Source organism: Manacus vitellinus, unplaced genomic scaffold (assembly GCF_001715985.3).
Source record: "Manacus vitellinus isolate BGI_N305 unplaced genomic scaffold, ASM171598v3 scaffold_2_pilon, whole genome shotgun sequence".
Taxonomy (NCBI): domain Eukaryota; kingdom Metazoa; phylum Chordata; class Aves; order Passeriformes; family Pipridae; genus Manacus; species Manacus vitellinus.
This window is the reverse complement of record NW_021940208.1, coordinates 16,469,761-16,493,823: the sequence shown is the minus strand read 5'-3', so window position 1 is coordinate 16,493,823 and position 24,063 is coordinate 16,469,761. Positions and strand designations below refer to the sequence as shown.

Below are 24,063 nucleotides of genomic sequence, written 5' to 3'. Positions count from 1 at the left end.
TTTTATTTATAGTCACTCAACACATGGAGGCAGCCTAGTTGCCTGGGATATTACTTGTTTCTGTGTTCTCATCCCATATGACTGATATTAAGAGACAGTGTTGCTTGTAGTTGAGTTGCTGCTTTTAAAGTAAAATGTCTCCTTTGAATGAGACTCTCATCATGTTCTTGTCTGCATTTCTGGTTTTCACATGAAGTACAGGATAAAGGCTTTTAATTACCCTGTCTGTCGTCCTCTTGGTTCACTAAATTGAAATTATTAGATTTTAACTGTCAAAATCAGTGAAAATCAAGGCTGTTTTTTATTGCAGTATTAAACAGTTCTTTATGGAAGCATAAAAGGTTGGTTTTCTGACACAAGTGTCTGTGTCTAGCTGGAAACTGGTAACTGTAAAGCAGACTCCTTTTTGTGGGGTTGATACAGAAGGGACCCTTCTCAGGATTAAGTGTGCACTTCTTTTCTGGGTGTTCCTTAGCTTTTTAGCAACTCTGCTAAGTGAAAATGACTTGTGGCATTGTCTTTAAACCCATTAAACCCTGTTCTTGTGAGCCATTAGATTGCTGTGAACTTGATGGTAAGTTTGAGCTGCTTCTTACGGGATCTGGAGTTTATGAACAGGGACTTCGCAGGTGAACTTCTGAGTAATTTCTTGGATCCCTGTTGCTGATAGGAGCAGAGAAACTTGGAAGTGTGCTATTTCCAAATACTCCATTGCATGGAGCTAACCTGGCCTTACCAACACAGCTGCTGCTGCTTCTGTACGAAGGGTAGGCAGGTGTCTACAGCAGCACTGGTGTTCATGTGGCATTTCTGGTATCTCGTAGTCTCTTTGCACAGCACTGCGACTTTTTTTCGTGAAAAAGAAATATATCCCATGGGAATGTGAGTCCTTATCTTGGAGACACCATAATACTTTGGGTTCATTTACACAGCTCCCAGTGCAGCAGGATTGTTGTGTCTGATGGTTTCTGGCTCTTGGACAATATGGCAATTAAAAAAAAAAATGTTTATAAAGCTTGAAAAATGTTTCATCTAAGTATCTGGCATAAAACATGAGAAAGTGTTTAGCATAGGTTGGGAGTAAAAAAAGAAGTGCAGAAATAAAAGAGAAATTGAATTTTTTATGTCTATGAACCTAACCTAACTTGTTGAGAAGTGCTTCGCTTGAGAAAATGGGTGTTGTGGTTAAGGAGTGCAAAGAAGATGGGTACTCCAGAGGGTGAGTTGTCTGCCTCTTAAAGACCTTTTTTCAAAAGCACTGCTTATGAAGTACTATCCTTCAAAGCAAGACTAGTATTTTAAAAGCTAGCTCTTAGGGGTTGAATGCATAGAATAAATTAGGAAGTAAAAATTGTATCATCCCCCACAGAATCTCAAATGCAAAATTTCAGCATGTTGAAAAGAGATTGGACAGGGAGGAGGAGGAGGAAAAGATTGGCTCCTTCCCAATGTAGCATGCCTCTGTTGGCCTCTGTTGCTGCAACCATTTTGACCATGAATACAGAAGAGTGGTGCCTAAAGTTAGGAATCTGAACGGCCTACCTGGTGGGGCTCTTTAGCACATTGCTCCTTTCCCACTCTCTTCCCAAAATGTGGTGAATCAGAATTGCCTAGCGACGTGAGTAAATGTCTTGTATGTGTTTTGCAAATTTATGATTAAGTATCTAAGAACTGAAATGCATTTTTCTTTCATAATTCTAGGCCTTTTTTTTTTTTCAACAACTCCGTTTTTGTTCGCTAGATGAGCATAGCAGTTGGGAGCCCTGATGCCTCCCCACCCTAACAAACTTCTGAGCTTTCCCCGTTTGCTTGTAGCCTTCTGTGAGGACTTAACTCTCTTGTATTGAGCGATTTTATTCTAGTTTATTTCTCGATTTATAGTTCTTTACATATATTATCTGTTATATATGATTTCTGCATATGGCTCTCAGTTTGATGTTTTATGTAGGTGCTGCCACTTTACTTGTCCTTAGTGTCATTTTTTTTTTTTTTGATTTGATTTTAATTTGTACTACTCACTTAGAAGGTAATGGTTTTCAGTTGCCTGCCTTTGTTTAGGAATGTTATTTTTTCTTAAACAAAGAGAACAAGGCCATCAAGGAAAGTGGCCAGAAATGCTGTAACAGCAATTCAGCTCTCCCTCCTCCACATTATTCATTCTGCAAGGGTGAGTTGGAAGATTGCTGCTTAATATTTAGCCCCTGTCACTCATGCGAGAATACATACCAGGACCTCTTGGCCTGCTGTGTGTGTGCTGCTGTGCATCTTTGCCAGCATTTTCACTTGAATCTTAAAGAACTGTTTTCCAACAGTGTTCCCACTGAAGTAGTTTCTTTCTGAGAGCAGTAACAGGATTCAAGGGACACACTGTAGCAGCCAAACTTTGCACCTCAGGTGGATAAATAGCTGCGCTGTAAAAGCTTCCCTATGTAATAGGTGGTGAAATTCTGTTTTTATTTATATATGTTTGTGTGTGTATTTAACATGCAGTTAGACAAACTTATGGAGAAAGTATTTCAAATAAACAGCTGGCAAACTTGGTTAGGGGATAGAGAAGTGTTTTAGGAAAAATATTTGATTTTTTTTTCATTCAGCAAATGTCTCCACTCGTTCTTGGTGGCTGTGTAATTACAAGGGCTGAAGTGGAGAATGTATGATTCCTATAGTGGGACTAAAAAGCAGGCTTTGCTCCATGTTTTTTGTCTCTGTCAAATATGTATAACCAGACTTGATTTTACATAGTCAACTCAACATCCACTTCCCTCTCTGAATCCTGTCTGGAGGCCCCAGATCAAGCACTAGTCTACTGTGCATGTAAATATCTGTTTACATACAAAGTATTTAAATGGTTTTTATTTAAGATAATATTTGTATATTTTAAGACTACAACTTCTAGATCTAACATGTTCTTGTTATGTAAATTCTGATAATGTGTGGAGCCATACATTTTCAATATCTCTACAGAGTACATCTGTTGAGGTATGACAGGCAACATAAGCAGAAAGTCTCAATTCAAAGGTTTTATTTTCTGAAAAGCATCCTAAAAAATAGTATGGGGGTATTTTGTACAAATATAAAAGAGCATGAGGACAAGTCTCGCTCTACCTTTTCTGTGTGCCCAAAGCTGGGTCAACCAGCTTTTTACACATACCAGAAAGAAAGTTCTCCCTGGAAATTAGGTGGAAATTAAATTATGTACAGCAGCAGAGTTAAATTTCTTCAACAGATTTAATAGGGAGAGGCACAGCCATCCCCCTAAAGCATTAAGAATCAAAGAACTTACCTTTATCATGGAGTTAATTCAAGTGACAGCTAGTGCATGGGATCCTAATGTCATTCCCAGGCACGAATAGGGACTGCTCAGGTGTGGCAGTGCTTTAGGGATGAGCCACCTGCTTGCTGAGTAGTGACCAGAGCCAGCCCAGCTTTCCCTGATCCCTGGTTGTGCTGGGCTGCAGACCAAGAGGGGTGGTTGTGGAGGTGAGCCGGTCACTGCCTGCAGTATCCCTGCTCAGGGGCAAGTCATGTCTCCTGGCTAATTTGGCCTGCGTGTAGGTAGGCTGAGTTAAATGCTCCTTTGACTGTGGGCTTAAAGAAGGCTCTTATTTTCTTCTTTTTCTGAGAGAGAGTCCTAATGTGATGATATTTGTTTTCTTTCATTAGGGAGAAAATAAGCAGTTTAGGCAATTGCCTTAGCTCTCCAAGTGATGCTCCTTAGCTGCTGGGGTTTGGCAGGTTGAGGCTGGAGGCTGAAGCTGCAAGCTTCAGACCAAGTCTAGACCATCCTCTGCACTACTCTCCTGTACTTTCAACTTTCTTCCTCTGGTCATGAGTTCTCATGTGTTCTTTTCAGCCCATGGGCACTCACTCCTGCAGAGGACTTTGCCTCCTTTCCTGCAGGACAAGGACAGCGTGGGGCTTATCATTTATCTGAGCTGTCTCTAAACCGAGTCTTCTTAGCTCTGTCTCGCACAGATCTTAGAAATGCTTGTTTTGAGAGAGATTGTGGGGTTTTTGTTGCCTTAGTAGGAGGTAGCTTTGGTTTTTTTCGTGATGTGGCTAAGCAAAAAAACTGCTTAGTAACAGCATAGTTTACCTTTGAAAATAGCTTTCCACCATCACTCAAGTTGTGGTTGATGGGGGAAACCAGCTGTAACAAGTTATGCAAGGTGGCATATGCCTGAAGGAAGAGATGGGCTGGCGTTTCTCCTTGAAAATAGTTAAGTCCTGCAATTTAACTATTCAGAAAGTTCTTTTATCCTTTACACCCCTCCACCCCCAGCTTCTCTCTGTCATCAAAGCTATTTTGCAATTAATCCCAGTGCTGTCTCCCTGAATTTCCTCCATGCACACCCGTAGGGCTGGGGGCTGGTTATGCAGAAGAGCAGAAAAAGGGAACATAGCTCTCAGATTCCTTTAGTTTCTTTGGATCTCTGCTGCTCCTTAAAATCTGAATTAATCAAATCAAATTCTCTCTGTGCATCTCCAGGAGCAAGCTACATTTAATCTAGTTAAGTGTTTTCTGTTCATCCATGAAAGTCCCCTTTTCAGGGCAAAGTGCACAGGGGAGGGCTTTCCAGAAGGTTTAGCATCTTGATGGACAGCTTTCCGCTGCCTTCATATCTCCGAACAGAAAGGGTGGCACATATGGCAAGGGCTGGTGGACAGATTGCACGGCAGAAAATATCCATGGCGGATAAGCAAATGTTTTACTCTTTCTTGCCTTTCTCCTCTGCTCCATCAGTGAGAAGAAAGCTTTACTAATTGTCTCCTTATCGTGGATTTTTGACTCTTGGGGTACTCTCTTTGCTTCCACTGGATATAAAAGCCCACCTGTTACAGCAGGTGTAATTAGATACTGCTTTCCTTATTTTTGCACTAGGAAGGAAATTTGTCTTTGGGTCTCCTGGCAGGTAAGAGTGCATTATTTTCACTTTCATTTCATTTTACTTTTTGTTTTTTCACTGCTGCAAAAAACTGGAAACAGGTTTAGAAACTTGAAGGAGGTTTCTTGCAGATCTTTTTATATGCTTAGACCTAAAAGTTGCCGACCTGCTTGGTTGTTGAGATACCTGAGTGCATCTTGAGTTGCCAGGTGCTTGTCCCATGTTTAGGCATTCCTGCAGTGTGGTGGCTTCTGACACCAAATAGGGTTAGCCTCCAGAAAGAGGCACTTTTCTTTCCACTGAGCAGAAAATTTAATTTACTTAGAGAAAGGGAATTTTCTCACAAATTATAAAGACAGCTCCTGCCTCTCTTGTGAAGTGGGATGGCAGAGGAGGGAAGTACTTGTGAGCAATACTTCACTTAGGTTGGGCAGCAGTGGCTGCCATGCCTGTAGAGGAGAGGGTGCAAGCTCAAGTTCATTCTTCTCCGGCGGGGTTCGTACTTCCTGCAGACTAGGAGTGGCTCTCATCTGACTTGGCTTGAGTGTCCTACTTCCTCCCTTTTCCGTGTTAATCTTGTTCAGTTGGAATATGGAAAATTTAATCTGTAGATGTATCTTCATTAAAGATTCATACTCTTACCTCCTTTTCTTCTATTCTGAGGTGATTTTTTAGATGTAACTCTGTATTTGCTACAAAGAATGGATATTTCATTGCAGGGACCTCTGTACAGTCACAGTGCTCATCTTCCCTATCTCATTCGAAACCAATTTGACTAACATAAAGCTGTTTTAATCTCCTGGTCCCAAAATAGAAGGCATTCCATTTGTGCCACGGAAGATGGCTGCGAGATGATCTTTGCATGTTTGAGCAAAACCTTCTGGCCATTTGTTTTATCTTTGGGCACCATGTCCCTCTCTTTCCTCCTGTTAAGGATGTTGAGCATCCCTGGGTTTGAGGTTGTGGTTTTGGGAGGTGGGCATCATCCATCATCTCTCCTAAGGATGACTAGTCTTGTGCTTCCCTTTGGTGTCCCTGTTCTGTACATCACTTCATTTCCTGGTGTGATGGTTGCTTGGAACCTCTAAACCTCTGTAGGCAGCCGTGGGGCAGAGAGGGCAGCACAGACATTTCCTCTGCCAGTCCGCTCGCGTGGCAGCATCTCACACCCTGATGTACAGCGGGGACCCTTAACGTTTCAATGGTAATTAAAGCCCGTAGCCCCCTAGTTGCCATGGAAACACAGCACTCTACAAATATCAAACACAGCTTACAGTCCTGTTAATTTTTCCAAAAACACTTATTCCTCAGATTTAAGCAGGGTTTTGCATCCTTGAAAAATGCCATACTGTGAAAATACTCAGCAAGGGGAGTGCATGTGCATGTTTTTTAAGGAATTGCATGTAAAAACCCTCGCTCCTGAGGTGGGGAAGGAAAACTGTCACCTGTGACCCAGTGCCTTTGCAGTGATAATGGCGTCATCACCTGGTGTAGGGTTGACATCTTGTCTGTGAGGGCATTCCTTTGATGGAACCAAAAGGCTATCCCAGAGGCAAAAAAATAATCTATGGAGAGGTGGTTTTACTGCAAACTTGGCATTGCCTGGTTTTGGTTCAGTGGAACAAAGTCACCATTCAGGTACAATATTATTTATTTTGAATATAAAACTTCCAGTCACTCTGTTGAACACTTAAAAACATGGAAAAGGGTTACTTGTTTTTTTTGGTTTTTTTTTTTGGCACCAAAATAGGTGTATTGGGTAATTGGCATGCGGTGACAGTGTGTCTGCAGCTTTAGCAGAAAACTGCCCCAGGCTAATTGCTGTGCCCTGTCCATATCTGGTAGATTTTGTTTCCTGACTTTGAGCTGACAGGTGCTATTTTTTGACAACACTTTCATTTGTTTGCATTTTCAAAAGACAAAGAGTCTTAACAGGATTACTGTCTCATAAACTTGGACTAGAATTGTATTGGGGTTTGGTGTCTGAAGGCAATGCAGCCCTCAGATATCAGTATAATTAACATGGCTATTGTAAAGTCAATACATGTTGCTAGTACTGCTTCACTTGTTTGCTGTATGGCTTTAATATTAAAGCAGAGATTGTATCTAATGAGCTGGGTCACGCTTATGGGAAGATGGGGAATAACACTTTTCCCTTCTAGTGCTGTTCACTAGCTGTTTATTCTCATTATGTTTTTTATTAGTTTCTTCTATTTTTTATTCTTCCACTCAAGCTAGGGTCTGCTTTGAGAACAGTTAGGAATCATCAACCTGATACCGTAATTCCTATGAAGACTGCTGGACTGGAAACTAAGAACTAATGTTTAATTAATGTTATGATGTGGTTTTAAGGAATGGATTTAACCACTGTCTAGTTTCCCTTTCCTGGGGCTTGTGTTGATCCAGCCCTGACTGCTCAGACATCCTGTTCACAACCCTGGCATTTGAATAAGGCATGGGAGTTTGGGTATCATGGGACCCTTCCTAGCTAGCATAGGTACTCAGGTGCCATTGACCATGGAGAACAGGCTTTGGAAATCTTGTGACATTTTAAAATTAAGCCTGAAATCCAGGTTGATGACCGTACTGTTGTTCAGTGTTACTGATCAGTTTGTGTTATGTGTTGCCTTGCAAGGTCAAATCTGACTGACCCAGAAAGGACTGCCTGAATTCAGGGTCACATGAAGTCTTCACCATAGCTGTCAGAGTTTTTTCCATACCCTCCCTTTCCACACTGCAGAGGGATAAGGAAGGGATATACTGAGGCATTTCTGTACTGCCAGGAGGCAGCAAAATTTTAGCCTTCTGGGAGGAGAAGAAGCAGCAGCCAGTACCTGGTGGCCTTTAATCAAGTGGAAATATGGGTGGATGGTTTTTCACTTGCAGTTGGTTTAAACTACATGGTAGAAATTAACCATTGATTCAATGGGGAGATAGATCTTGGTGTGAATATGTCCATTCTGGTGTAGAAAGTTGTTAGGCACAGAACTGAGATTTGCATCCCAGCCATTTTGGGACACCAGAGTCCAGCAAAGGAACAGAGGTGTCATTCATCTAAGGGTGCTCTTTTGACCTTTGCTTTTGGTTGAGAAAATTGCATAGGGGATTGCAAAGAAAATAAGTGGTATAGTAAAGGTAATTTTTGAAGAGGTTAGTTGGTAAGACAGTTGTTCTATATAGTTGTTTGCTTCTGGAGAATACTCAGGATTTTTTTGTAAAATTTTGACCAGTCAGTTAATGGGCTCTAAATCTCTAGGATTTTATTGAGATAATTTAGAAATAGATTACTTAAATCCTGAGAGCATTAATTGCAAAATACATATTTCCATTAACTTCAAACTGGAACTAGTGTTAATTATTTGTGACTTACGTAAAGACAACCATAGTAAAAAGGCCAAGTTATTGTTACAATTCCAGTTTGCTTGTGGTTTGTTTGGGGTTTTTTTAATAGTGCCTATTCAGATAGAAGGAATAAACATTGTGAAATCTGATGTAGGTATAAAGCCTGACATCTTATGCTTTTGTAAAAATATGTCAGGCTTCTCCAGAGAATGTTAGTTGAATCAGTAAGTCAGAACTAGAGGAGGCCTAAGGATAAGGCTGTCTTTTGCAGCCTAAAAATCGTTCTCGTGCACACTCCACTCAAAAAAACTAAAATAAAAATTTGCACAGTCAGATGTCCAGTCTTGCCTGGTTTCCAAATGGATTGTGATTTAAAACTGAAAGCAGGGCAGCACCTGCACTATTTGACTGGTTTAACGAAGTCCTGGGAGAATTATTTTCTAGGGAATTATAAGACTTGAATAACGGGCCTGGCTGGCTCTTTTACCCACTTCATATTTTTTATAATTCTGGCTATTTTTCCTGTTTGCAGCTTTCCTGAGCTGTTATCATCCTGTGATGCTGGTGATCTGCTGTGATAACAGATATAGCAAATAGTATAAGGGATGCAGAAAGAGGGTTGAAGTAGGGTATTATAAATGGCAATGCTCTAATACTGTGGATTTCAGGGGTATAGTGCTTTACATCAGTGAAATTTAGACCTTGCCTGCCATCCCAACTGTTGCTCAGACTACAAATACTGTGTTTGTGGACTTTGAAAATAAGCTGATATTTTGCACTGGGAGCAAATAGTAAAAAGTCTTTAAATTGATAATTAGGCACCACAGTATATGAACAATACAAGTCCTGGTGAGTGATTCCTCAGTGATGGAATGGGCTTGCCCCAAGTACAGCACAGTAGTGAAAAAAGCAGACAGAAGTGTGAAAGTACAGAAATCTCGATTTTTCTATTATTATTATTTTTTGTTATTTTTTTATTTTTGAGGGATGTTTTATTTTTTGTTTGTTTTGGGGTTTTTTTGTTGTTGGTTAGGGGTTTTTTTGGGTGGTGGCAGTGGGATTTTTTTTTTCCTTTTGAATCTTCATGTTGCAATCCACTATCTGTTTCTTCCACAACTCTGCTGGCAGAATGGTTGTGGAAGGGTGATGACATCAGCTGCAGAAAAGGTGGTGGGGTTACTTCATATGGCATTTATTAATAGTTTAAGCTAACAGGACACTGGCAGCACCAAGGACTGACTAGAGGCAATGTCAGCTGTCAGCAGGAACAGCCTACCCCTGGCCTGGAGTGGCACCTCTGCAGCAAAGCACAGCATTCAGAAACTGGGGTGGGTCAATCGTGGTGTCTGCTCACCTGCTGCAGTGGTGGGCCATAGAGTGACTGCCTGTGTTTCACTCAGGACAAGCTCTTGTGACTTCAGTGAACAGAGCCTGTCTCTGGATATACGTTTCCTAGGAGAGAAGACTCGTTGTGATAATTTTTAATATGGCAGTGAATACTCAATTGCTCAATAACTTTTCTGATTTTACCTTTTGTTCAAAATTTATAGTAAGCTATTAAAAAGAGTTTTTAACACATGCAAGGATTTAATTACAACCTTCTAAAAGAGGGGCCACAAGTATCTTTGACCACAGCAAGTCACACAGCTCAAAGTATCTCATGAGTATATTTACTGTATGACATTGCCTGGAGTTCTGTCACAGACTGCTGTGTGAGTTACGTAGACTTCAAAGGATAGAAGTGCTAGAAGCCTTCAAGAAGGTGAATTCAGGATGTTCACTGTCAGGAGTCCATAACTGGAGCTCCATAATAGCAGTACACAGAATGGTCCTTGGGTTTTTCTGTAGCCTTACTGGTGTCAGACTTGGTCCTCTCTTGGGACCTGGGTTACTTGGAGAAGGAGGAAGAATCCTGGTCGTAGTCAATGGTAGAAGTGAGTCTACCATTTGGACAATGCACTCGTGAAATGGCTTTTGCTGCCTGTCTGCATGTCCCTTTCCCCTGCCCTGCCTGTTGGTGTTGCAGGTAACCCCAAGTACAATACGGCACGCACCACGTGTTCCTTTCCTGGTGCCCTGAGTAGCAAAATAATTTGGTAAAGTTGCAAATCAATGCAGTGTTTTTCTAGAGCATTTATCTGGTTTATTTTGCATTACATAAAGAACAGCCATTAGATGGTTCTCATCCCTTTTGCATTAATCCAGCAGCACAAATGCAGAGCTGCGGTTTGAGCACGTGGACCCCGTGCGCTGCTCTCCTTATCTGCTCTCCAATCTTTGAGCTCTTATATAATACGTTTAAGACTGGTTTTTGACTAATCTCTTTTGGGGTCTCATTTTGCATTCTTGATCTCCAGCAAGAAAGAACTGCTGTGCTCTTCTCTCGTGAAATCCTTTCCAGAAGGTGCACATTATCTACTACGAGACAGGGCAACGATGAGCATCAATTTCCACAGCAGAATAGAAGCCTGGATTACAAATTACTATTTAATCCTTTTTGCGTCAAAGGATATAATAATCCTTGTAAAATGTGCTCTAAGTCTTGTGCTTGGCTGTGTGAGGTTAAGGGGCAAAAACCAAAACAGGGAATCTCTTAAACAGTAAGATATAGTGAAACGCATGTATTGCACATGAATTTCAGAATATATATTTAGTACTACATTTCAGCAGCTAAAAATAAAGGTGATGGGCTGGTACCTAGACTACTAGTTTTCATTTCTCCGTATGGTTGCTGCTACTCTGCTAGAATACAGTAAGTGTCTGTCATGAGTGTTGCCTGCTGAATTGCAATTAAGAATTTAGTCACAAAGTAAGCATTGCTCAGATTTGCTTCCCCCACCACCACTGCGAACATTTACCAAAACTAACAAATATAGAGGTCTCTTAAGACTGTGAGAAAATTTGTTTTATGTTCTAAATCATCCTGTTTTGAGTGTCAAGCAGTGTAATTCCATAAGGGAGAGAAAGGTAAATAAGGTTGGGAGAGATAAGGATTTAGTGTTGGAAATTGCAGACTGACGGCTGCACAATTTCCCGACCAGGCAGCTATTTTAAGAGGGGCAAAGTTTAATAACATAAAAAGTTTAGAAAATAAGTCCCACAGTGACAGGCCTACAGTCCTTTATTGTCACATTGAGTCTGCTGTAACTTTGTTAGATAAAAAGAAAAACAGGATTAAGTTGTTTGAAACCAACAGCTTCATATGATTAGTTTATTCCATATTTGTGTTACTGGCCTCTCTACTAAATCAGGTGGGTCATATTGGATAGAATCTGTCCTTACTGCGTAGCAACCCACAGAGAGAACCTGAAAATAAGTGGTGACATATATGCAATATTACTAATGGAAGGAACAGGGTAAGCCGTTTGCTGTTATTTTTAATGCACTCTAACTTAGAACTTTACTAATAATGTAATATTCTGTATAGTCAAAATCCTAAAAAGAGAGTAGAACCAGATTAAAATAATAATCTCATATTAAAGAACACATTTAATTACTTGGTCATATAACTGTTATTCCACAATAGGGTATTTTTGTGCCAGATGCTAATTATACGCTTCTAGTGTGACATTGCATAATGCAGTGTCCTTGCTGTCACAAACTGGTCATCTTGCAGGTGAAAACTGTGCAGTGCAGCAGCTGTTACAGAGACATTAAATGTTTGTGTTGTAAAAGGAGTCATACTTGTAGACTTTTTATTTGCTCTCTTCTATGATAAACTTAGAGAAAACAGGAATATTCCCTTAATCTATCTAGCTGTTGTGTTATAATAAACCCGGAGTTGAATGTTTTGAAAAGAATTTTCATATTTAGTGCAAAATGAATAATTTATTTTTTTATTTGTTACAGAAAATGACATTTGATTGAAGAGCATAAGTCACCCTGGAAGAAGCTTCCCTATGAGCTTTACATGAGCAACCTCCTCCTATGAGGAGGAAGAGGAGGAGGATCCGTCAGTCTTCTTAGCTGTAAAATGGGGACTACAGGTGATGACATGGCAGCAGTGGAGCAGAATGCCTCCTTGAACCCTCTGTGCTTTGAGTGTGGCCAGCAACACTGGACAAGGGAGAACCATCTCTACAACTACCAAAACGAAGTGGACGATGACTTGGTCTGTCACATTTGCCTTCAGCCCTTGTTGCAGCCGTTGGACACTCCCTGTGGACACACTTTCTGCTACAAGTGCCTAAGGAACTTTCTGCAGGAGAAGGATTTCTGCCCGCTGGATCGAAAAAGACTCCATTTTAAACTCTGCAAAAAATCCAGCATCCTTGTTCATAAACTGTTAGACAAGCTATTTGTTTTGTGCCCCTTCTCTTCTGCGTGTCAGGAAGTCATGCAGCGATGTGACCTGGCGGCACATCTTAAAAACAGGTGAGCGGTGCCAGTGCTTGCATTGCATGTTTCTTACACCCTACTATGCCAGTTTGTATAGCAGTAGAAATTGGTGGCAGGAGGGCGAGAGAGTTAGTGATGGCTTTTAAATTCCCTGTAGAAGACCCTAGGAAATGGTCAGTCTGTGACTATGTACAGCTAGAGCACTGGTAGTATATCACAGCAGAAAATAGTGAAGACTGCTTGGATGCAGCCATAGGGGGAATGACGTGATTCATTAGAAGTCTGAAAAAAATTATTTGTCAAAAAAAATGATAAATGAGGGTTGATTATGGTAGGGGAAAAATTAGAGATGTGCAAAGTCTATCTGCAAAGAGGACAGAAATAATGCAATAGGAACAAAGAAGATTTAGTTCAGGTTTTAGGGAGAAAAGCTTTATAATGGTCTAGCACTGGCACAGATTGTTTATGTGGTGATTGTGCATTTCCCACTTTCAGAACATTTATGAACATGTTAAACTGACCTTTATCAGGAATTGTTATGTCAGAATTGATTCTGCTTTGAGATAGGTAGGTGGACAGGGTACCTCTCATGACTGATGAACCTCCTCTGCTTGCCCTCAGTCTGGTCCAGCAACACTGGTGACCACCCAGGCAGAAAGGTTCATCTGGGAGGTGCATGGGCCTATCCCATGAACTTCTTTCCAAGTCTTGGTCTTTGTCCATTTGGAGACCATCTTTAGGTGAAGGGTGATGTTACAGAGGGAGATCAAGAGTCAGGTACAGTGTGAGTGTGCGTGCAGGCAAGTGCTCCACAGAGAAGGAAAAGAGGACAGCCACCACCTGCCTTGGAAACAGTTTGTTCACATTCATATTTCCAGCATGCTGTCTTCCTGCTTCCCCACATCCTGAAGGCTTCTGGGGATTCAGAGCCTGGGAGGACCCTGGGCATTCAGAACACTGAGCAGCTCTAGACTGATGAGCCTTGGAGCTGCCTGGGTTTTGTTGGTTGTGGTAGTGCAGTGTCCATGTCAGGGAGATATGGGGGCTAATGAAGAGCCTTTCCCTCTGCGTTTTTTTCTTTTTTTATTTCTCCCTGAAGTTTCCACGTCAGCTCAGGCTCCTGTTTGTTTCCTTCTGGCAAGTAATTTCTGATCTGTGTGATTACTTGCGGGTGGTGAGAAGGCCTAATTGTTTGTTTCATTTATAACTCTAATATTAAACCGATTTGATTTTAATAAAAGGTAAAATGCTAGCAAGACTACTGCTAAATATTTGATTCGTCTTCTGGTTTCCCAGTGTTGTATCCCTCACCTCTTCAGTCCTTTTTCCTTGGTTGACATCTCTTCGAATGATATTAGGGTTGTTTACAACAGAGTCATGTAATTTTTTTGTACATGGAACAGTGTGTGTGCCATCTTTAGGTATACATGAAATATTCATTTACTTAATGCAAAAGGTTATTATGAAATCTGAGTGAGCTGAATCACTAGCTTTTCCTGTTTGTCGGCTGGAAAAAAGCTTTCAGTTGCAGGAGGCTGCTCATTTTCAATTCCTTCTGTTGTCTTGGGATGCCGATACACATTTTGAGTATATGGTGATTTACAGTTTTCAATTAAGTTTATTTGCAAACATCTGAACACCTGTAAATTATCATTGCTGCCATAAACGATGGCAGCAACTGCGTAGTTTGAATTTGATTCTGTATGGATTAGCGAATCCAGTAAAATTCTACTACTGATCATTACATTTAGGAAAGAAATATAAAATTCAGTATTATTGTAATTGTCAGCATAGATTAATATAAACCAGTCTGAACAAGCCTTTACATGAGCTGGTTTGTTTTTCTAAGAAATGTAGTATGGTTTGTTACTTTTCAGTGCCTAAAAACCTTCACACTCGGGTTTTCCGGTGTTGTTTTAATCGACTCCATTTGAGCATAAAAGCTGGAAGAAAATGTTATCATATCCACTAGGTACCTCAGAGTGTAAGGTTACTGCAAGATGCTCCAACAAGGAGATGAGAGGCATGAGACACAAACTTCACAGTCACTAATTGCACTCCATGATACCTCATTGCATAAAAAAATATTCTTGATTTCTCAAACTCTGAGTTTCATTACATTCACTTGCAAACTGTAGTTTTCAAAGTTAAACACAATACACATAATCTGATTTTAAAGAAAAAACCCAGAAGTAATATCGTACGATTTTTTACAGTCACTTGGTACAGAAAATTTGTTAATGTTTAGTAAAGTAGGTGCCAATTTAATTTCCTAAATATCAAAGGTAAATTGTGGTTCTTGTCTGCTCTGAAGCCACTTAACTCCGTGTAAGCCTCTCACGTCCTTGGGTGGGAGAGAAAAGTATGCAACAAAACCAGTCTTTTTTGATTTTTCTGAGTCTTCTCTGATTCACAAACCTAGTTAACTCCTAGTGCCTTGTTTTCTTTTTTTTTTTTCCTCTTTATTTTTTTTTGTTGTTTTCCCTCTGGCAAAAGACAAACCAAGACCCAGACGCTTAACTTTCCAGAGCAGCACCAGGTTTTACTTTGAATTGCAGTTGTAAATCTTGCCACCAGAATTACTGCTTAAGGTCACTTTGCTAGCAAAGTTTTATGAGCAATAGCAAAAGCATTTGTGTTGCTTCTCTGCAGTCTTTGCTTAAATACGCATCCTGCTTGGAAAATGATTTAGTGCAACTGGTTTGAGGTTATTTAGTGTGTTTGCTTTTATCAAACCTCTAGACTGGGCAGAAGGTGATGGCATAAGTTACAATGAATTCTTTCTTTATAGTAAGTAGTCAGTGAGCAAATATGTTTTTCAAGCTCCTACTGTTATTTCACAGAAATACCCTGTAAACTACATCTCAATTTTGTATGAAAGCTCTTTTTATCAGCAAAGAGGGATTGCTGCTAGTGTTCCAAGAAGTCAGCTTTTAAATGAGAAATATAGCAGATTTGGCTGCCAAAAAAACAAACAAACAAACAAAAAACCAGAACAACAAAAACCCCAAACAAACGAAAAACCAACCAAAAACCACAAACAAACCAAAAAAGACCATTTTTCTTCTCTGTCTGATATGAATTAAGAGAAATGGAAGATAAAAGCTATGCTTCGTCACCGTGCAGAACTGATGTTGAAGGGGGGAGAGGAAGAAGTCGATGAATATAAGCAGAAGCTTGTTTTACATACCGAGAACTGCCCTTCAGGTTTCCTGTTAAATAGCCAACTTTAGCTAGTTGTTTTAGTATCATAGAATAGTTTGAGTTGAAATCTTACTCTTGAGCATCTTGATTCATGAAAGAAATAATTTTTACAAGTTTTAGAAAACATTCCCGCCTTTCTCGCTTCTAGCTAAGATATTCTGGCATTGTAGGTAGATATGAAATGCAGTTCCTGTAAGACATGTTTCAGTCTCAATTCAGCCCTTAGTTATGCAATTCATTTTATGAGAATGGATTCCTGTACCCATACAATCTTCAAAGCTTGTTTTGATCACAAGATGCCCATCTGTGTACATTACTTGTTACAAGATTTAGTCCAAAATGTTCTTTATCCCAGATATTTGACAATAGCAATATTGGTAACGGTGTGCACCTTTAGAGATTTACTGGCGCTTGTTAACTGTTACAACTGCTGTATGGTTCTGCTGTTTGTGAATAATACATTCCTACTGCTAATAAAAATCTTTAAGTTGCAAGTGGAAGTCAAAAATCTCCTTATAGATGTGATTGAATACCAATACTGGGCTTTGCTGCTTGGTAGGAGGCATATGGTGTTTAAAGACCTAAGAACTGGCATCCTGTGAATCAATGTCTCCACTGGACAACTACTTTCCTGGCAGTGCAGTTGCACTATACCAGGTTGAAAGTCATAGTTTGTTACAATTAGTGGTTAATTTGGGGAAGAATCTGGAGGGGTTTTCCTCTTTTTTGCCCCATACAATACTGCACAAAAGGGATTCCACTGAACTGAGTAGGTGTGCTCAGAAGGCTCTTTACGTTTCTTGATATTAGCCTTTGAAATGACAATTAAACAATATTGGCAAAAATAAACCTCAAATCTATTTATATTTTGTGTGATGACTTTCATCATCTGCCAGGTAAAAATGGGAGAATGTGTTCTGTGAAGGAGGGTAGAGGAGGACTTGGCTGTGGACAAAGCTTAGAAGGCTTTGACAGAAATAGGACACTTCCAGGGCTGAGTTTTGTACTGTCCTGGTTTGATACAGTTTAAAAAAAATAAAACTGGAAGGTGTGCTTTGCCATCTCCACCAGGCCCTTTGGTTTCCTCAGGCCTTGTGAGCTGGCTCAATCAGAGCCTACAGCACAGTGGTTTGGTAGAAGATACCTAAAGGAGTATGTGGTTTGCTGAAGCAGTCTATAACACTGGACACTGCTGTCTAGGCTCAGCTGTCCTCTTGACAGCGTCAGTTTTGAATAGTTCATTCCCCTCTTTGCTGAAAAATCCCCACTCCTATAGCAGAGCAGTTTAGGGACAGCAAGGATGTGCAGCTTGGGGTGCCTTTGTGCTAAATTCTTATGGAGCAGTGTGAGAGAGCATGTCTGTCAGAGCTCCCAGAGATTTCCTCTGCAAGAGCATTTACCTCTTGCTGTGTTGCTGCAGATGGTGGAGATTGTTCCTTTTTTTTTTTCCTATTGCCAGAGTTAAGATTTGAGGGAGCATGAGGCTAAGCCATCAAGTTGAAGTATTTTAGAAATTTAGAAATTTGCATCTCTCCTTTTCTTGTTTTTTTGGGGATTCTGGTTTTGAGGTTTGCATTGTGAAATGGTCAATGTGAGAAATTTCCTGCTGAGTTTTACGTGACTCTGGCCACGGAACAGATTTCTTAGCTGATCACCACTATATCAATGGTTTTATGCAGTAAATATCGCTTGGGCAAAATCAAGAAGTAGGGTTGTGTTTAATCATTAAAATCAGAGAAAATTTTTCACCAAGCATAACCTTTCAAATAATTTTCATCTTTTATGCTTGCACTTTTCTTCACTTTGAAGAACAAGATGACCAGCAGTTGCTCTGGGGAAAGCCCTAAGAAATTTTTTCTGAAATGCGTCATGTTATTACGTGAACTGTCTCTAATGTATGTTTTTATGCATATTTCAGAGCATATTTGGGTTACCTTTTGCTGGTCTTCTAAACATGGGGAACAAAAAACTCCAGGAAAACTTTATAGCACCTTCCCAATACCTACAAGGGCTCCAAGAAAGCTGGAGAGGGGTTTTTTGCAATGGCATGTAGTGATAGGTCAAGGAGGAATAACTTTAAACTGAAAGAGAGTAGATTTAGGTTAGATAATAGGAAAAAATCTTTATTGTGAGGGTGGTGAGGCACTTTCTTGGAACAGGTTGCCGAGAAAAACTGCGGATTCCCCATCCCTGGAAGTGTTCAAAGCCGGGCTGGATGGGGCCCTGAGCAACCTGGTCTAGTGGAAGGTGTCGGTGTCCCTGCCCATGGCAGGGGGTTTTGAACTAGGTGATCTTTGAGGTCCCTTCCAAACCAAACCATTCTATCATTCTGTGCATATCATGACTATATATATATATATAAATGCTTTAATGATTTTTATGTATCTCTCTCTATATATATCACTTTATGTATGTATAACATGGCTGGGGGGCACAAAAGCTATCAACATTATTTGTAATGTCTATCAACATTATTTGGACCCAAAAACTTTGTTATTAGGTTATCTTCAAAATCCCTCATGTTGAAACATTCTAACCATATATTATCAAATGCCCTTCACAGAGTACTAGAACAGAATTGTGATTCCCAAAATATTCTGGTTTAACAAATTAGGATATGGTTAGACTTCTGCTACCTTTAACTCTGTTAACTCATTTCTTCTCCCATTGCAAAAATAAATAATTGCTTCTTTTGTTATAACAATCTGTCAAGTTCCCAAACAGTGAGTCCTTTCAAGAATGTGTTTCCTTTTTTTCTGACAATGCTACAATGTGAGTGTTTTTAGGTGGTCAGCAGCTTCAGAAGCAGGAGCTTTAAGGACATCAAATACTGTAAGAAGTGATATATCAGACACTGGCAAAACTGTCACAGAGGCAGATGTAAGATTGGTGTCCACATCTAATTATCTACACATAAACGCAAGACTATTCCATAAATGAAGGCTTTTCTTGAATTTGCAACATTGTAGCCCTTCTTTCTTAAACATGAGCAAAAATAAATATTGCATTAAGAAGAACGGAAATTCACAAAAATGAGTTTATAGTGAAAAGTATCAAATGCTGAGGGAAGATTGTTACATAAGGAAAAGCAAAAAATTTTACCTCCTGTGTGAAGTCAGAGAAAACAGGAGATAGAAGGGGAATGAAACACCTTCTACTGGTCCAAGAGATGATGAGCAGAGCTGTTACTTTTGTTGAACTTCTCATACAAACTCCTAGACAAGTGTAATTTTTTTTTAGTATTTTAACAATTAGTGCAATATGGGTAAAATTTTCATCTCTTTCCTCCCTCAACCCCGGGAAAATATGATGCTTACTAAGGTGAAAAAAGATTGCTTCAGTGGGTCTCCAGACCTGTCTTTGAAAGGGGCTTCTCTTATGTGGGTTTTTTTGCCAGTCTTGTGTAGTCTTTTCAGCAGGGTTATCTTCCAGAAACTGAAATGTACAGAATCCACCTTCTAGTGCGAGGTATCCCTGCCCATGGCAGAGGGGTGGAACTAGATGATCTTTAAGGCCCTTTCCAACCCAAACCATTCAGTGATAACAAATGAAGTCCACATTCAGAAGGTGTTACAGCACATTTAGTTCATGGCCAAAAGTAGTAGACATTTGGGGGAAAAGGCAGTATTATCTTGGGGTTCTGTCCAGTAAAACATATTTTGGCCTTAAAATTCAATGTGTTTAATATTTATTTTTATAATGAGCTTAAAGCTGTGGCTTTGAAGAAGGCTAATTCTGTTCAATGGAGTACTCAGGGATTTTGTGCTACGAACATGGCTGCAGCCTTGAAGTATGGTATAAACCTTGTCTTCACAGGTGTCCTGGGGCTTCTCATCGAAGGGTTGCTCTGGAGAGAAGGAAAACGAGCAAGCTGCAAGCAGAAGCAGAGGGAGAGAGTGGTGTCGGTGGGATGGAGCAGCCCAGCAGTTTATCTCCAGATGCAGATCAGGGAATAGTGCCAGCTGAGCAGAGCTTTACCTCGCCTGCCCTTCCCACATGGACAGACGAGTCCGGCATCGACAATCCACCTTTTGAGGAGAACACAGTAGCAGACAGTATGTCATCACTTATCTTCTCAAGCCTCTTTTATCAGATGTGGAAACATTTGTGGTGTCAGAGCTTGTCACTTACCAACTGTGAATGTGCATCTTCATCTTCGGCTCTTTTCTTTTGCAATTTCTGGAGAAATGTTACTGGGTTTTGGTTAAGTGTAAGTTTACAACTGGGATAAAGTCACAGGAAGGAAAGAAATATCTCGGTGTGTGTCAGATACCATGCTGGTATGTATCATGTCATGGTCATGGTGCAGTAGTTCATGTTAATCTACTAGTAGGACTGGCCTCACAGTGAGATGGAAGGAGTGTAATGTCTGTAAAATTACAGAAGTTGTTTTCTAAGATGAGGTTTGTGTTTCCCTCTTCCTCCTTGCCCCCAACTGGATCAGCAACCTTCCTGCACATGGAGTGCTGTCCTGCTCGAGCAGAAAGGCAGCTGAGTTACTCCTGCATCCATCTGTACTGAATGAGCAGTAACACCTCTAGCGTCTGGAATTTTAGAGAGGAAGTGCTGAGCCTTACCACAGAGGAAGGTGGTCCTGTCCCCATCTTTCTCCTCTGTAATTGCCATCCTTTGGCATTCCACCTTTCCTTCTTTAGTTGTCTCCATGTTTCCTTCAGAAATGGGCTTCTTCCCTTGACCTAGTAACTCAATAGCAGCTCCTAGTGCAATTGTGAAACCAGCTGACAAAGAGGTTACCGTGAGGTAACCCCTAAAATACATTTTTATCATCGTCACCAAATGCAAATCTGCAAGCAACCCAATGTATAAAATTTATTATAAGGAACAGGATCCAAAGGATTTGGGTATCCTTTTACAATCCAAATGACCCCATTTCAGGAAGCATGGATGCTACTAAGTCATTAGAGAGCTGTTTCTAACCAGTAGGAGTTTCATCAAGTAGTGAAACTAATCTGTTTGCGCTTTAGTTTGTTGTTAAACCACTGCTTTGTGGCCTCTCTTACATTATCCTTTGGTGATTTGTTTTATTGAAAATGAATAAGTAGAAAGGATATTAATCATCTTTCTTTTTTAAAATAATTGGCAGCAAATCAACAGCCACCTGCCTTGCCTGAAGGAGAGATCACTACTATTGAAATTCATCGGTCCAATCCCTACATCGAATTAGGAATTAGCATAGTGGGTGGCAATGAAACACCTTTGATCAACATTGTCATTCAGGAGGTTTATCGAGATGGGATCATTGCCAGAGATGGAAGACTTCTTGCTGGAGACCAAATACTTCAAGTATGGAACCTAATTGTGTATTCTATCTGCTTGCTTTCCATTCACTCCTTGCAGAACTGCTGTTAAAATGAGATGGGAGATTTTCCTTGTCAGACTATGTTGTGTCAGTGTTAGCATTGCAATTATCAGTTGGAAGGCAAATTAATATTCAGAGCAAAGCCTGTTGTTTTAGTAGTTTTGGCTATCATGCTTTATGTTGTTTCTCGGGCCAGTCCCTGGAATTTTTTCCTCCTTAGCATCTCTTATCAATGCTTAAAATACAAGTTTATTTTTCTGTTTTTAAATGCTGTGGGACTTGGTCCTTGTCTCAACTTTATGCATGCATTTTGAAGGAACCCGAAGTTATTTCTGGCTAACAAGTTGGCGTAACTTGTTGTATATAAAAAGCAATTTGTGGAATGTAAGGCTGGCTTCATCTAAACTGCTATTTTAATCTAGCTTCACTGTTATCTTCCAAAAGCCTAGGCAGTTGACCTGCATCTTTCAATATGTATGAAAGAGTCAGTGATAGTCTTCAATGGCATGATTTGAAGCAAGGTGCACTAAGTATTTTCAAAAAAAGGGAAAATTAAAATATAAGTTGGTTTTGATTGTGTATTTTTCTATGGTTTTAAGTAACTACTACAGACAGTATAAAAAGATCAAATTCTTTTAATTTTGACGTTTTAATTTTTATGTTAGGGGAAGGGATTGTTTATAGGACACTTAAGAATGGCAGTAACTGAGTGCTGCATAAACAGGACAGTCCTCCAGCTTTTTTGTATTTTTAATCATTCCACCTGGAACAAATATATTACTGTCAATTCAAAAGTACTTCAGTAAAAATGATTGCTTTTGATCTGGCAGCCTAAGATCAGTACAAAAGTAGTATCAGCCTTCTTTATTTCACTGTTTTGAAATCAAGCTGATAGAAGTAGCTTAAATACAGTAGTTACACTTGGAATGAAATCAGTTTGCACTTCAGAAAATAAAGTCCCTTTTGAGAAACATGCCTTTTTCCTCTCCTGGAGTGTTAGCATAGTGTCTGGCCAAGAAAACAACACAAGAGGTTTCCAAAATGTTGTCTTTTCAACAAGTAATTGCAGACACTGATTGAATGCTGCCTCATTTATTTTGATACTAAGGGCTCCACTTGGTTGACAGAATAGAGAGTTTGAGCTCCAGTGAAGCTTTGGAAATTCCTGCTATTTGGTTAGGTGTCAATTACAGTTTCCAAGGCCATAAATGGCAGTACATTGACTGTAAATAGGAATTTACAAACTGCAGTGAGTCTTCCCTATGAACATGCTGGCAGTGGGGCTGTCAGATGCTAGGGGGGTTTCGAAGGGAGAGGTACAGAGGTTAAAAGCCAAACTTTTTGGAAGTTACAATACCTTTATTTCTTTGAATTTACCTGTGCATGTGCTGAGCTGTTATATTAAAATGACCAGACTCATTCTCTGGCGTCTGTAGTTGGGTACAGTTAGATGCAGCCCACCATGCATACTTTGGTTTGATATTTCTGAAAATGTCTTTAGGGACTTTTATGAGCAGTAAAGGTCTAAAAAAAAGCCAGAAAGGACTATGAGGTGAAACTCAGCATTTTCTTGCCCGGTCAAATGAGAAGTATTACCCTTTTAAGATCTGTGGGAACAGCATTTTGTAACAGCTACATAAAAGCTTATGTTGTCTGCAAGGTACAGATAGGTGCCTAACATATTCAAAGTGCTCTACAAATTGTCTCTTTTTTATGCTGGACTGTGACTGTAATTCACGTAAAGCATGTCCTAATGAGAATCTCTTTCCCCAAGAAATGCTAAGGCTGTTTTATTCTGAAATTGTGAACTGCCTTGTAGAAAGAAGAATTACATTTTATTGCATGTATTCTTTGTGCCCTTTGAATGCTTCTGTTTTTATGTATTTACTTTAGCTAGAGACAGCTAAAAATAAAACTGGACTTAATTTAAGGGCTCTGATGGATGAGCCGTAGTGGTTTTTGTGGGGGGCAGCTCTAAATGTTATTTCTCCTAGCTATGCCCCTCTTCCCTTTGCCCAGGGTTACAGCCTGTCTCAGGGCAGTAGCAGAGCAGGACGTGACCATGGTTTGGTGTCTGAGCTCATGGTGCCGCTGGCAGCAGTGGCTTTGTGCTGGGCTTTGTGCTGGGGGTGGCTCAGTGAGGGTACAGTGCCCCTTCACCATTCTGAAACTACCACGGCCAAATGGTTTGGCACAGACCTCTCGGAGCCCCTCAGCTCAGACGTGTGATGTAAATGCGGCAGCTGTTGTACATAGATTTCTAGGTCCTTTCTCCTCAGACATTTTAAGCTTTAATATTGCTATTAGATGGTGAGAAGCTGCAAGTTTATATTTTTACTGAGGTTGCAATGGGGAGCATTAGAAGGCATAGGTAAGGCAGATCAGTGTAGATCATTTGATGTTAGTTTCTGTCTGCTGAAATTGCGGGGCAGGGGTTCCTCCACTAAGGCACAATAGTATGTTCTGAGGGTGAAGCTTTAGTGTTGACTTTGAATCCCTTTTTACAGGACAAGGCAAACACAGCTCTTGTGCTGATTTTTTGTGGTGTTTCTGTTTTCTGCCAAATCTCATTGCACTGTCAGTTCTTACCTTATTCTACAAGAAATGACTGAAGATTACTGATCTTTGTATCAGTGGGCCAAACACAATTCTTAGTTGTAAGGCAGGAAAGTTTAATTCATTTTTCATTTACAACTGGATTTTGAGGGATACAGCTTAGAAGTCTTAAACTCTGACCTAGGTAAAGTCTGTGGAAAATCACCAAAGTTCGCGCTAAGACTTGAGAATTAGGACAACCACCTTTTTCCACAATCCTAATAAACAAATTTCATTATTCTGGATTCTGAGGTTTGTTGGTTTTTTTTTTTTTCATGTTGTGGAGGTACTGCTTATTGTAAGACACAAGCTTGCTTCAGAGATTTTTATGTATTCTTTTTATAGCTATTATTTTACAGTTTTAAGTGATGCTGGGCT

The 24,063-nt window shown here is 40.1% G+C and overlaps 1 protein-coding gene across 2 annotated transcripts in view; it reads left to right on the top strand.

Annotated features, from left to right (window-relative positions):
* Window positions 1-24,063, top strand: part of LNX2 (ligand of numb-protein X 2) — a 50,055-nt gene that overhangs the window by 13,056 nt on the left and 12,936 nt on the right. For both annotated transcript variants that reach the window (XM_029960973.1, XM_018071452.2), the window contains exons 2-4: window positions 12,078-12,602; window positions 19,587-19,825; window positions 20,875-21,074. In XM_029960973.1, the coding sequence (XP_029816833.1) occupies window positions 12,202-12,602; window positions 19,587-19,825; window positions 20,875-21,074 (840 nt within the window). In that variant the 5' untranslated portion in view covers window positions 12,078-12,201. The remainder of the gene's footprint in view (window positions 1-12,077; window positions 12,603-19,586; window positions 19,826-20,874; window positions 21,075-24,063) is intronic.